We start from the raw sequence: 15596 nt of genomic DNA on the forward strand, positions 1-15596 counted from the left end.
TCCCAGATCACTCCCCTAATGAACAACATGCAATTAGATGAGAACTAACTTTCCACATCAGCAACTGCAGCTCCAGAGGAATGTCTCCTGCTCACTTTATTTGCTGGGTTACATTCTATATGAAGTGTCTGCCAGTGCATATGCAATGAGCGAGCAGAGAGTATATGATGGTGGTGGTGGTGGTGGTGGGTAGGTGGAGGCTACAACGGATCACTGTGACCCTGCGAGGTTGGGATTGGGCAGCCCGCGTGTTTTTTTGAAGAGAGAGAGTGTGTTTGTGTTGCTCTACCTTGAGTCAATATTAAGAGAGCATTGGAGCTCATTTTCTGCTCCACATTCTCAAACCCTGTCGGCATGAGGAGGCAGAGTTTGCTTCACTGTGCCGAAGATTGTCATAGCAACAGGCGGCGGCTACAGTCTGTGCTGGAATTTTGTTGCTGTATGTTTTTGCAGCATTTTTGCATCAGAAGAATTTGGGGAAAAATGCATTTGTGGACACCATGAGTGTACATTTACAAGAAAATCAAAACACATGGCACAAATGTTCTTCAATATACCACACTTTATTTACCAAAGGTTTACGGTTATCTTGATCTTCATCAGGCTGGTATCTCAAGTTGTTTACAGCTTCATAACAGTTCATCAGTTCGTCATTAGACTGAATCAGTGAGTAAACAAGTTGAAGCTCCAATTTTCATAAAAAAATGGGAAAAAAATTCTTTACTCTGTCAACTTAATTTTTCAAATCACAATATACTATTTTATAATTCAAATTTTTGCTTAATTTTATAGAAAAATATCTAATGACAATAAAACAAATCAACACAGAACACAGGGGGGTAACCGAACAGACACTGATATAGGAGTGTAGGAGTGTGAGGCTCTTTCTAACATCTTAGAATCAGCTGGGCACAACTTACTAAGCCAGTTATTAGTGCTCTGAATGCAAATTTAATCAACCGTAATAGTTTTGTCCCAGAGGAGACATAATTTGGTCATCTGGGCAGCTCACATGCTAACCATTCATCTATGTACCCTTGGACATTCCCGTTGTGCATGCATGTATGTACCTTGTTCTATTTTACATTTCCAACATAAATTGTCTTTAATTGGACCCACTGTATTGAGTCCTATAGGGGGTTAGTTAAATAATAATAATATCTATAAGGTATTTCATATTGAATTAATTTGGTTCTGGCTTATGTACAGCGGTGCCCCCAAAGGGGAGCCATACAATTGCTGCTCCCGCGCTCCGTCGAAAATAAGTGAAGGCTGATATTACGGCACACTCTTTTTTTATGCCTCTGTGCTAGTGATAGCTGTGGCCGGAGGCATTATCTGTTCAGGTTGTCTGTCTGTCCGTCCGTCCGTCCATCCGTCTGTCCATCCATTCATCAGCCCATCAGTACACATTTCTTTAAATTCGGCACAGATGTTCACTTGGACCCAGTGATGAACTGAGTAGATTTTGGTGGTCAAAGGTCGAAGATCAAGGTCACTGTGTCTTTGAATCCGTCTCATTCTCATGAACGGGGTATCTCAAAAACACCTTGAATGGATTTCTTCAAATTTGGCACAAACATCCACTATGAGTCAAGGATGAACTTCGTTGTCATAGATGCTGTGAAGCATCCATGTTTTCACAGACACAAACAGTAATTGCAACTAGACAGGTTTGTGGAGGCATACACCCGTAAGGTGGTAATTCTTGTTTAAGCTGTGAAACTAGACAACCCAAGGCATTTGTTAATATCAGCTATGTCGGTATAGTTTGCTGGAGAGGGGATTCATAACGCTCCAAAGTTAAGAAAATTTTTGCAAGGTAACAACTGGCATGGCCATTTTCAAATCGGTTCCTTGAACTCTCAGCTTTGGATATGTGAATGAAATGGGTTCTGTGGGTACCCACGAGTCTCCCCTGAATCTGAGTAAGCTTGTTTTCAGTAAATGCTTTGGTCCTTATCATCAGTGTACTCCTTCAAATTAAAGCTCTATATTTGATGTGTTAAGTAAAAGGACACCCAGCTTAATGAAAGAACAATGAAGTGCCTAACATGTAAAGATACATAACATATTAAAAGCAAATTCCTGAAATTCAGTTATGGCTTTAGGTTTTAGTGTGCCACCTCAAGCTTTTTAGTGGCCCAACCTGGCCACCCCATGACAAATTTTTGGGGGCCCCACTGCTTCTCTGATATATTAAGAATTGTTGAAAAGGATCCTTTCCCATGTTTCTTCATCAAACTACAACACAGGACTAACCACTGTTATTTACCCAAAGACACATCTCATGCCACTTTGATGCTTTATGAAACATTATTAGTAGCTGTAGGAAGCACTCTATTGTTTTTTTCTTTCTTGATGGAGACAAACATCCCCTTTAATATAGTGTCCAATTTGAAAATATTTCCAAAGATGGCCATAATGCCCCAGATTTTTCTTGTTCTGTTATAGGAAAGGAATTTGCCGTATTTGGTCATTCAAAACACATACTCAGATCTCTTCCATTTCGGATCACTACTTGATAACCCAGCCCTGGGGCAGGGATGTCATTCGACACATCACAGTTCTTCATATTCATCTGCCTGAATCTGGACATTTTCAATAACTCACCTCATGAAGTTTGTTACTTGAACAAAGTCAAAAATTCAAACTCACCAGATGGCAAGCAATCTGCCTCAGTCAGTCTTTGTCAGTGTAAGTTTTTTATAGCAGGATTTACTTACTCTGATCAGAAAGCTCTCTGCTATTTAAACAGATGAAACCAACCAGCCTATTGTGGCAGCACCAAGCACACTGCTGCCGACAGTTTCCCTTCAGAGATCAATACAGTATTTCTGATCATTAGCAGCACACCAGTCGGGGTGAGGAAGAAATCCTGCACCACCTTTGACTTTTACCTGGTTTGTCTTGACTTAAATGGAACAGGCCATTCTCAGTGGAGAACATAGGCCCTTTTCACAGAAATGAATGATGGCCACATTCCATTTATCTGTTTTATTTTAAGGATCCTACTATTGTTCACGCTGGCTCAATGTGTCACTGTCATGACTTGCTGGGATACTTGAATAGAACGTTCAAGTACGTTCTTGTGGCAATGTAATCACTGCCTGGATTATGCGAACAGAGAACATTTCTGTCAGGTAATAACTCTGCATTCATGTACCACGTAGGCTTCGGAGGGAGTTGGTTGGGGAGGATGGCGGGTGTACAAAGTGCAGAACCTTGGCACTAGATCTTCAGGTTCACAACCAGATTCCTTTCTTAGGTTTAGGCAACAAAAGGAATTTGGTTAAGGTTAGAGAATGTCAATTAACAACGTTTCCTTATTATGTCAATAGAAAACGGAACGTGGTTGGCATAACGTTTCCCTCAAAAGGTATTTTGTTGTATAGAATCCGAATTTCTAGGAGACAGGGCTGGTCAACGTGATGTTGGCATGAGACGTTTGGAAGACGCCAGATTTAGATTACTTAACAGCACAACTCAAAAACAGCAAAATATCAAACGTCATTTGCTGTTAATATTCTATAACAAACTGACGTTGGCATTAGGTATTCTCCTGACATTGAATTACTATAACAATTATCTTCTAGATGTATTGTATTTATCACTAACAAGAACAAGCGCTAAAGAAAAATCAACACAAATAAACAACTTAGCCAACAAACAATAATAATAAATAAACAGTAAGAGAATATGTTATGTGCAGATTTTGTCTTCTTGTTTTTGTTCTGCGCCCCGGATGGCTTTGCCCAATTGAGGCTGAGAAATGAAGCCAATGAGGAAGTGCCAAAAACTGCAGTTCCTTGAATGGCCACTTGAGGCTGGCTCCAGAAGCCAGTTACTCCCCATAGACCCACATGTTAAAATGCCTAACTTTACAGCATAAATAAACATATTTACAGCCACAGCTCCAACTGTCCATCCAAATAAAAAATAAAATAAAATAAGATTTTCTTCTTCCTACTCCTTTTCGGTCATGGAATATGTTTTAGTTGATAGCTGTTTGTTACCTCTGGCTCCAAAAAAAACAAAAACATGATGGCAACAGCCGAAATGCCGAATTGAGGGCTTCAAAACAGCAGTCCACAAACCATGATGTGGCATCATGATAGCTACGTCCATTATTTACGCAGTCTATGCTTTTGCCTTGTCATTTTCTCTTACCCTAATACTCTCCGCACACACTCCACTCCGCCATTTCCCTTATTCTGTTTCTCCAAATAAATGTATTCACGAGCAGAGCTCAAGTTGGCTCCATGAGTGTGAACTTGAGATAGCTTACAGATAGCTTACTGAAAGAGGCCAAGACAGAGACATTGTATGTGCTCTAGCAGGTTGAAATAAAAAGACATCCACAATGTTCACCTTTGACCTGCAGTCCACACTCATTACCACAGAGCCAGAGTGAGTCTTATAGCAAAGAGGGTATTGCTGCTGTACCACGCTCTGAGTCTCCACTACTGTGCCAGCTAGCTGGGCAGCATAAATAATTTGAAGTGTAACACCTCAGTTCCTTCACATAGAGTACATTGGCACATGCACGTGTACTTGCAAAAACACACACCCGCACATACAGTATGTCCACACAGAAGCACACAAATGTGTGTTGAAGAACTCCTGTTGGCGTCCTCTGGTTTTCTCTGTGAGTAAGGTTGTTTTTTTCACAAGTTGGAGGACAAGGAGCACGTTGTTAGAAATGTGGCAATAAGTTCACGCTCAGATCTCCAGGATGTCTTCAGTTAAGCCAGGGGGTTCTTACAATGTGGGTTGGGTTCCATACGGGGCCACCGTCCTTTGGGACCTGAGTGGAAAAGAGCATTATTGTGTTTCAGTTAAACCTGTCCCCACAGTGAGATAGAATTACCACAGTTTGGGTCCCAGAAGATGTTTTAAAGTTTAGTAGGCTAACTGTTCAGTTTGCCACATGGCTTACAGACCTTTGATCACACATATTAGAAGTTATTATCAATTATTATTCAATAAATTGAATTGTTTATTGTTAATTTTTAGTTTGCCAACCACATGTTGTTTTTGACCAAGCAGTATATTGTAGTCATACAGTATCTATGACTGCAGGTTGACTTTAAAGACATTTGGACAGTGCAGCCATTCATTAACTTTTTGGACAATATACAGTATTGTGTTATTGCCCCCACTGGCCAAGTGCCAAAATGTCCTCCCAGCTCACTCTTAATGTTTTGGAACTGTGAAAAGGTGTTGAGCTCAACGACAGTGGTATTTGTGGAACCAAAAACCACAAATACCAAAAATCAGGGACTGTAGTTTAAAGTCACAGTGAACGTGTGCCTCTGACCCATGATATCTCTCTGCTAATGTGATTCACAAGCTATGAAAGTCAAGTGTGCTTTTTAGTTTTGTCAGGTGCTACAAACAAAAAACTAACTAAAATAAATAAATAGCATAAATTAAAAAGCATTTCAATAGAGTATGAATCAGCTCCATACCATTTCACTATTGCAGAAAAAGATGGCCTATGGCTCTGACATGTCTAAGAGATTTATAATCATTGATGATACATCAAACAAAGGGCCTAAAGGGAAAGTTCAAATAAAAAAAACATATTTTCTCTCTTACCTGTAGTACTATTTATCAATCTGGATTGTTTTGGTGTGAGTTGCAGAGTGTGAGCTGAGATATCAGCTGTAGAGATGTCTACCTTCTCTCCAATAAAATAGAACTAGATGGCACTCAGCTTGTGGTGCTCAAAGCGCCAAACAATACATTTAAAAAAACTCAACTGACAGGTCTCTCTCTAGAAATCATGACCCAGATTCTCGAGGTAATCCACTGACCTTGTTGTGAGCGGTATCATGTGGGAACTGTTTCTTCCTACTGAATTACACCTGTATCACCATGCAGAAGGAAGTGTGCATCTACTAAGTGTTGGGCAGCAGCGTCACTACAAGTAGCAACTTTACTTACTTAACAAATTTCTCAGTAGCGTGGTGGTAACGTCACTATTTTCTGAGTCAAATAGTTTTTTAGTAGTGAAGTTGATTAGTTAATTGAGTACTGCGGTTGCGTCTACAAAAGTTGCAAACCCTTTTTCCTAGGAAATGCTCTGAAATGCAGCAGACTTTTTTTCTGCGGAGGTCCGGATAAAATAAGGATAATGAAACTAAGGACAAGTAATGTGACTGATACCAGCGCCACACCGAGGCATGTAGACGAGGGGAGCATTTACGTATGACATCACACACTAATCTTTCAGTAAATGGCATTTCTTTGTAGGACCCATCCCACTCTGTCTGTGATTGGCTACATTGCACTTATTGATGCGTCTCTTGAGTCTTGCCCATAGACTGTATATATTTGGTGGATTTGCAGTGGACACTAGAGAAATAGACACAACAAGCACAGAGAAAACAGCTGAGAGACAGAGAACAGAATTAAGTAGGAAGAGAGGAGACATATTGATGTCACATGTTATTTGCAGGACATGTTCATGTTCTAATGTCCCGAATGAAGAAAAGTTTTAATTTAGGTCTGTTATTTTTATTGTTTATATTACTGTCTATTATTTATCATGGTTTTATTAGACAGATAGCTTACTGAAAGAGGCCAAGACAGAGAAATGCATTAAGTCAGAAGAGGAGAGAAAAAGAGAGAGAGCAATAAGCCGACTGATGTCGTGTTATTGGAGGACATGTTCAAATGTCAGGCAGTCTTTGAAGTAAAAAAAAACAAACAAAAAAAACAGAAGAAAGTTTTAATTTAAGTCTGTTATTTCATAATAGACAGTTCAACTGAACATTTTTGCCTGCCTATTCGTTTGATTATCACTGAGAAAAGGCTTTGCAAGTGGCAAGCTACTTTTGCCATTTTTACGTAGCTTAGCTTGCTACATTTCTCTGGGGATAGCTTCAATGTAGTGACACTATATTATGTTCACTACATTTTCCAAGTAGCTTGCCCAACACTGCTTCTACTGCTAGCTCACCTAGCACCACTGAGCTAGCTAACATTACAGCTCAGCCAAGTAGGACACCACTGATGTTTATATCTCTGTCTCTGTCACAAGCATGAGCCTCTCTGCAGATATAATTCGGTAAAGGAAAATAGTTCCGACATTAAACTGCTCACAACAAGGTCTGTGGATTATCTTGAGTAACCGGGTCATGATTTCTGGAAAGAGACATTGCTGTTGAGTTTTTTTAAATTTCTTTTTTTTTTTGCTGCTTTGAGCACCACAAGCTGAGTGCCATCTAGTTCCATCATATTGTAATGACGGCAGACATCTGTACTGCGGATATCTCCAAGATTCAACAACTCCCACCAAAACAATCTAAATTCATAGATAGCAGCACAGTTAAGAGGGAAAATATGCATTTTGGATTTTGGGGTGAACTGTCCCTTTAACTATCATTCCGATACCTGACAACACTGGTGGTTGTATATAATAAGAGTTGCCTCAAATTACATTTGACTAGAAACACATAATATTTAAACCTTTAAAATATTTTTGACATCTATTTGGTCCACTTTAGCAACTCTACTGATGCAGCCAGGGAATCATTTCTGTATGTCAGTGTTCAGTTTTCACATGTGTACCAGCTGTGTTTGGAGACAATACAGCCCACAGCAGGAAATCCAAATAACATCAAAGTGAACACTCATTGAATCTGTGCTTCTTTCCACAGCTCGCTCTGCAGCTCAGTATGTGCCAACATCCGGCTCCTGCAAGAACAGGTGTTTTGAGCTGGTCGAGTTGGAACCACCAAACTGTCGCTGTGACAACCTGTGTAAGACCTACAACGGCTGCTGCTCAGACTTCGATCAGCTCTGCCTCAGGACAGGTACTCAGTCATACTCTATGCCTGTCCTCTCATTTGTTTGTTTCTTGTTATGCAGCTTTTTATCCCCTCTGTCTTAGTACTGCAAGAGCAAAACGTAGCTGATAAAACTAGACTTAAGACACAAAAGACTTTGGCTTGGTGCTATCATGGGTTCTGCTATTGTGATTTAAACTGACTTGCATTGTTTAATTTGAGAGATATTCCTAAAGTAGAGAATACCGGAAATGACGGAAAACAAAAATGAGTCCCAGATTCTTGGCAGTGTGTTCGATATCAGGGAAAAGGTGCTCAAAAACCCAGTCGCCAGAATAAATGTTGGCATTGCACATTTCATAATATTCTGAACAGTCTACAGCTGTCTGCTGCTTGGCAACAGTCTCAGAAACTCAGCCAATATGCACGTAATCTTAGAAATGTTAATATGATACATATGAACTGTACGGGCAGCTGTGGCTCAGGACTTAGAGCAGGTCATCCACTCCAGTCCACATGTCACAGTATCCTTGGGCGAGATACTGAACCTCAAAATGCTCTTGATGGCTGCTCCTTCACGTGTGTGAGAATGTATAAACTCTTTGGCAGGTGGCCCCTTGTATGGTAGCCACCGGTGTATGAATGTGTGTGTGAATGTGACATATAGTGTAAAAGCACTTTGAGAAGACAAAAAGGTGCTACAAATGCAAGTCCATTTATCATTGATTTTACCACTACAATGCCAACATTTTATTCTGGTGACTGGGCTGGACTCACGGTTGCTCTTGATAATGCAGGTCAGGTCAGAGAGGCTGAATAAAACAATCCTAGAATTTAACATCATAAAGCTGGAGGAAATCCTTCAACATCTGGCATTTAATATCCATCAGGTGGACAAGAACTTTTTTCCAACAAAATGGAAAGTCAGCTGTGTAATGTGCCTCTGATGTGTTGCTGTGAAAGGATGGTCTTGATTTATAGTATCATTCCACATTTCAGAATCATCTTGTCAACAGATATGTTTCACATAACATATCATGTATGTTAGAACAAAACTCAAGTTCTGTACTTATATAAATAAGAGGTACATGTAATTTACTTGAGTATTTTTCACTTACACTTAACTACAGTCCAGACAGAAATATTATCTGTTTACTGTGTTACATTTATCTGACAGCTGCACTTACTGCTATAGTTATATTGTAAAATGGGTTGCAGTGCTATAGCTTACCTTATCCAATATTGTGTGTATTATGTATTAGTTCCAATTGGACCAACTGTAAAATCCTACTTACACACACAATTGCATCAGTGGCAATAATCCATTCATATAATCATAAAACCCTTATTTTCAGGTCATCTTACTATATAATGATGAAAACTGTGTGTGTGTGTGTGTGTGTGTGTGTGTGTGTGTGTGTGTGTGTGGGTGTGTCTGTTCAATGTTTTTCTCCTCACTGACTTGGTCAATCCATGTGAAATTTGGCACAGTGGTAGAGGGTCATGGGAGGCTGCGAATGAAGCAATATTACATCAATTGGCCAAAGGGGGGCGCAATAGCAACCGATTGAAATTGCAAACTTTGAATGAGCATATCTCATGCCCCGTATGTTGTAGAGACATGAAACTTTGCACAGAGATGCCTCTCCTCATGAGGAACAAATCTGCCTCAAGAACCCATAACTTCCGGTTTATAGATTTTCCGCCGTTTTGAATTTTTTGAAAAACACTTAAAATCGATCTCTTCCTAGGAAGTTTGACCGATCTGCATGAAACTCTGTGAACATAATCTAGGGACCAATATCTAAAGCTCCCTCTTGGCAAAAGTTGGAAAACTTACTAAAACTGAGCTTCTATAAGGCAATGAATATTGCGGAGGGCGTGGCTCATCACATAAAGGTGTATAACATCTCAAGGGTTTCACCGATCACCACACAACTTTGTAGGCATATGACCACACACATTCTCGGAACCCATCGGCTGTATTTGGCATCTGACTTCCGGCGATACAGCCTCTGGGGCATTCCGGTTTGATTTAGGCGGAGGAGGCGAATTTCCGTTTTCGACTTCTGTTTATATATAAGTTAATATGCTGAACCATTGCGATGGATTCAGAGTTTGCAGTGACGGCAATTATGTTCCGCCTCGTTAGTTCACTGCACGGGCGGTTTAACCTGGCAACAACTGCAGCCGGCTCAAATGTGATTGATCAATATCACACAGACTACAAACAGCCTGTAACTGGAAATCAGGGCTCTTCCACTCTACTTCCGGAGGCAAGATCTCCGGGGTTTGCCTACAGACTCTACATTCACTGAATGTAGAGTCTGTATATAGAGACTAGACCACACATAATTGAGGGGACCCCTCCATTATTGACCCGATCAAACAAAATGGGGGAGCTAGAGAGCTAATTTCTTATTTAGGCCTAACCGCCATATAGATTTTTACTAAACTTGGTAGATATGTAGAACAGGACGCCTCAAGGTGACTGGAGAAATTTAACTCTAATTGGCAACTGGGTGGCGCTACAACAACAGAAACATGCTTAAAAATGGCTAAAATGCGACCGATCGCTGTGGCTCCCCCTGTGGCCGAAATTTTTTTTCTAATTTTTGGTATGACTAAGTCATGGTATGGTATGCTGTACATAATCACGGAAACTGTCAGTGTGTCATTCTGTCAGTCAGTCATTCTGTCTGTCCCATGTTTTTCTACTCACTGACGTGGTCAATCTATGTTTCCCATGTGAACTACCAGTGCGCCCCACTTTTGAGTCAATACAACATATACTATCTGCCTTTCAATGTGCTACCTCAACTACTAATGTACAGTTTTAGCCCACTAACTATCCCACTATTGGCTATGGTACTACTGTACTTTCAATAAAGCAATCATACTATCAAATTCACAAAAACTCTGTCTGAATACATTGCTCTTCTTAATGGGTTCAGTTGACTATTTAATCTGCAATTTCCTATGACCTGTATCCCAAACACACACCATGTGAAACTGTATATGGGCAACTGTGCACTCACTGTTTATGGACTAGTTTTCTGTATTGAGTACTTTTACTTTTGATATTCAGGCCCCAGCCACCCTGATACAATTGCACATCAGCTAATTAACAACTTTAAAGGTATACTATGCAGGATTGGCAGTTACTGTTTGTTAACACACTTGCCAGCTTAAGTGAAAGTAAAAATAAAAAAACCCAGATTCACTCTCATTTGGCATTTGCCTCCCTGTATTTGTGTTTCTTTTTTTGGCATTGTGTTTCTTGGAGGCCTGCTGCTTAAGGTCTAGCACCTAGTCGCTACCTTTTTATAAAGCCCCAACCTCACCTGAGCGCTGCAGGGGTTAGAAGAAAAGTAAGAAGTACCAAGTTCCATGACCATGGAAACCCTGTATATCAATATGCAAGCTCCTAAACTCTCATATTGACATAGTTTTCAGCTAGCCTACATACTACAGCAGCATATCACCCCATGTGGACACCCCTATTAAACTGATACTAATAGTTAAAGTTAATCAGTTACTTTTACCCAGGTATCATTTTGACTGCAGGACTTTGGGTAGTGGAGGTTAACGGTGTGGTATTGCTTTAACACTTTCCTTCACCACTGCTTGCTTTGATGATGAACTTGCTTCATTGTTGGTCATAACTGTGCTTTGCAGTATGTTGCCATGTTATAGAGCCATTTAGCCAGACACTGATTATTTTGGATCTGAACTTGTATGTCTGCCCTTTTTGTCTAGACAAATACTAACAGAGCTTATTAATGTTCAGTGAAGGAAAGTTTGTTCTAGTCCGTTAAATTGACAAACACTTCTTACACACTGGTGAGTTGAAATTATTGTTCTCAAGCCAAGATATCAGAGATATCATTTCTAAGTCTGATTATCCAGCTGTACAAATTAGTTATTTGAGCTGAAAATGAGCCATGGAAGCCTGAACAAGTTTTCTACTTGTTGTGTAAGCTGTACTTGTCTCCCTGTTTATGTATTTCCCCTCTGCTACTTCCAGTGTTGGTGGTCTGATTTTATGTCCTCTCCTTCAGCCTGGTGGTCTTTGGCTTACCGCTGCCTTGCCACTGTAATCCTCCCTGTGCCAGAAAGTGGTGATATACTTGCATATACCCACTGAACTTTAAGCTACAACTCTCATCTGGTGTTCTCATCTTGAGAATTTGGCCATAATACACACTATGTTGGCAACATTTGTCCCAAATTGCTGAGTACTCAGCTGTATGGTATGCAGCCAGACCACTGGATGATTACTGTATCAGCTTTCATTTCTCAGTGCTTGTGGTTTCAGCACTACTCTATCAGATTAGTTGTGTATATGTCAAGATTTTGAGTGTACTGTCTTTATCCCCTGCTGGTTATTATGTGAACGACTTCTTTTAACTTAGTTCCCTCTATGTTCCCATATACAGAGGGGGGTTATGAGTGCAGTAAAGATCGATGTGGGGAGACTCGAAATGAACAACATGCCTGCCACTGCTCTGATGACTGTCTGGCCAGAGGAGACTGTTGTACCAACTACAAGACACTGTGTAAAGGTTTGCAACTTTTAATGTCCTATATATGTCCTATATTTGTTGAAATGTTCTTATATGGAAAGGCTGACACTGTAGATTACAGGTTTTCAGTTTTCATCTTGCACCTTGTTGAGCCAAGCAAGCTTGTATACCAGAAAGTCCATGAAGAAAAAGTACACTGCTAACTTTAGTTTGTAGTCTAGATAGCCAATGCAAATTAGCCAATAAGCTGATACTTTAAACATCCTAAAAACTCACACCTAACTGTCAGCATCAGTGACTTTAGATGTCAAATGCTTTGGTCATTTTTAAAATGAAATGCAAATATGAACAAAGTCCTTGGCTTGTAAGCTACGATTAACAAGTATGTTTATAATCAGTGCGTTTACATGTATTTAAAGGAATACTTCACCCCCCACCTGACCATTTGTGTATCAGTTACTTGCTCCATTTAACGTCAAATTTGTGAAGAATACATTGTTATTCTTGCTTGTCTCTGATGAATGAAGAATCCAAAACCCCCAAAAATCCTTGATGAATTAAAGTCATAGGGGTCCATGTTTAACACCTGCAAAACTATATCATAACAACCAATTACAAACAGTCAGACTGCATTGGCAAAAACGATTATTTGACTTCACTGAAAAAGGGAGCTGTTGGCCTACTGCTGCCTAACACACTGCCACAAACAAACTACAGATTGAGACAGCTGTAGACCAGCAGCTCCTGTTTTCAGTGAGGTAAAATTACTGTTTTTGTCAGTGAAGTCTGGCTTTAAAGAGAGAGCATACATAATCTAAATTTCAGTTCCCTGTCAGAAAAGGTTGTCTGTTTGGGAAGCACTGAGCACACGACTGGATAAATTAGACTTGGATTATACTGCACACGTTGTGTGAGAGTTTATAGATGGATATTTTAATATAGTTTTGCTGTCATTAAAAGTGGACCCCTATTACTTGAATTTGTGACGAATTTTCTCTTTTTTTTGGATTCTTTGTTCACCAAAGGCATGCGCAAAACCATTTTCCTTCATGAATTCAACATAACACAGGGTGAGTAACTGATATACAAACAGTCATTTGCGGGGTGAAGTATTCCTTTAATTATCCAAATTATGGTCAGCTTCCTTCAATAAGGTGATTTCTTATATTTTAGTTTCTTAAGGTGATTTCTTAAACGTCATGTAAATGAGAAACATTTTCCAGCTAGGTTTTCCCAAGGAATGTGCAACTATGTTTCTAATCAGCTTCACAATTATGTACGTGCATTTCAAAGAATTTGGAATTCAGACACATTTGTGCTATAAGGAAGAGCTGGGCTCTGTTGGTCTGCTCAGACACACACAACAATAAAAAAGTCAGGACTACGGATGCATGATAGTGGATATTTGTTGCCAATACCCATAAAACATTTAAAATATAAAACAACTTATTTGGCTGATAACGAATATCGATATTGATATATCCACTTTTCCCCTATCTGGATTTAGTGATTTTTTTTTTCTGTAGTGGAATTAACATCATATTATACATGCATACTCTTATTGTGGTGGCCCACCAGCAGATGGAGACATGAAATACAATACTTTTCAATGTATGTAATATTCATTCATTGTGCAAAGTAAGAAAAAGCATGTTGGCTGATTCTAATATTTCATTTTAAAGCTGATATTGCTATTACTGATGACATGCTGATATTATCATGCATCCCTTGGTCAGGATGCTGCGTCTTCTGTCAGCACAGTTAAAATAACCAAGCCAGTGCTTTAAAATCAATGGAAGCAGTCTGATCACTGCTAATATGCTATGTGAATATGCAGATTTATAGTGACCTGATTACTTAAATGCATGTAAACACCCTTATTCTCACTGTTCCAAACCAGCCATTCACCGGTTTGTGTTGTTCATACATCATTTTATCTCTCTCAATCCCCCCTCTGATCATGTTCTTTCAGGGGACACCTCATGGCTGCAGGATGAGTGTGAGGAAATCAAGACATCTGAATGTCCTGCTGGGTACGTTTACATCTGATTAGTAAAGGGCTGTGAAGGGATCAATCAGTGTTCATAAAGATTGTTTTTATGCCACATATCTGAACTAGAAAAGGTTTAGCTGTCCAGTGTGTGTTTTGGGGCATGTGGGTGGAAACGGAGAGTGCATGGCAGGCTGTGTGTCCAGCGTGTATGCATTACAGGAGTGGGATCAATGACTACATAATAAAATATTAATGGAAAATGTCAGTCTCACAGTGACAATGCCAACACTAACATGACTGCCACGTAGGTTGTCCCTAGCTGAAACAAGACTCCAAACTGAGGCAATTGCTGATCACTTGCAGCCCCTATCAGCCAGTTAAGAGGAATGAGGAGACAGTGATTTTATAAAACAGAGTAGTCAATTAAATAGGTTTTTCAACAACTGTGAATCATTGCAACCACAGGAAGTCCTTGAGCATACATTCATACATGTGCACAAAAAATGTTAGGCTGAGTCCAGTAGTTTGTCAAATTAGCTGCAGAAAGACAAATACAAACATGCATTTTCTTTTAAATAAAACAACAATTTTTTCTTCTTCTGCTATGTGTATGTGCAGGTTTGTGCGCCCACCCCTCATCATGCTGTCAGTGGATGGATTTAGAGCATCTTATGTGAAGAGAGGAAACAAGGTCATACCCAACATTGAGAAACTGAGTAAGACCTGAATAGCAATATGAGAAATATTTGCTTAAGCTGTAAGATCTCCGTTCTCTCTCCTTAATGAGTTGGAAGACTATGTTGATGATGTGAATTATAGAACCATGAGCATTTATAAACAATCAATAACTGATTTGGTACTATTCATAGGCATCTCTGTGCTAATCTAGGGGTTTCCTTTGCTTTGTTTTTTCTCTTTTAGGAACATGTGGAACCCATGCTCCATACATGAGGCCTGTTTACCCCTCAAAAACCTTCCCCAACCTCTACTCACTGGCTACGGTATGGCATGGCCGTACGGCTCATTGTCATCAATAATCAGGTTGTCAGTTGCATCGTGTAATGAACAGTTTGCTGTCAGTGTTTACAGATGTTAACCTCACCTGTAGCTTGAAATGGTCTGCTAACATTAGTAGTAAGCGCAAAGTACAGCTGAGGCCAACAGAGTATAGCTAAAGCTGAATAAGTGAGCAAGTATGCCAATGTTTAATCTTAAGATTTCAGAGGTACTTTTTGGCAAGTGGTTGAGACAAGATTGTATATTTGGTCTAAGCATAGTCTC

General features: G+C 39.7%; 1 protein-coding gene across 2 annotated transcripts in view; it reads left to right on the plus strand.

Moving 5' to 3' along the window:
* Positions 1-15596, plus strand: part of enpp2 (ectonucleotide pyrophosphatase/phosphodiesterase 2) — a 42055-nt gene that overhangs the window by 2177 nt on the left and 24282 nt on the right. For both annotated transcript variants that reach the window (XM_033639960.2, XM_033639962.2), the window contains exons 3-7: positions 7668-7823; positions 12236-12361; positions 14295-14355; positions 14934-15031; positions 15237-15316. In XM_033639960.2, the coding sequence (XP_033495851.2) occupies positions 7668-7823; positions 12236-12361; positions 14295-14355; positions 14934-15031; positions 15237-15316 (521 nt within the window). The remainder of the gene's footprint in view (positions 1-7667; positions 7824-12235; positions 12362-14294; positions 14356-14933; positions 15032-15236; positions 15317-15596) is intronic.

The sequence above is a fragment of the Epinephelus lanceolatus genome, chromosome 10 (assembly GCF_041903045.1).
Source record: "Epinephelus lanceolatus isolate andai-2023 chromosome 10, ASM4190304v1, whole genome shotgun sequence".
NCBI lineage: Eukaryota > Metazoa > Chordata > Actinopteri > Perciformes > Serranidae > Epinephelus > Epinephelus lanceolatus.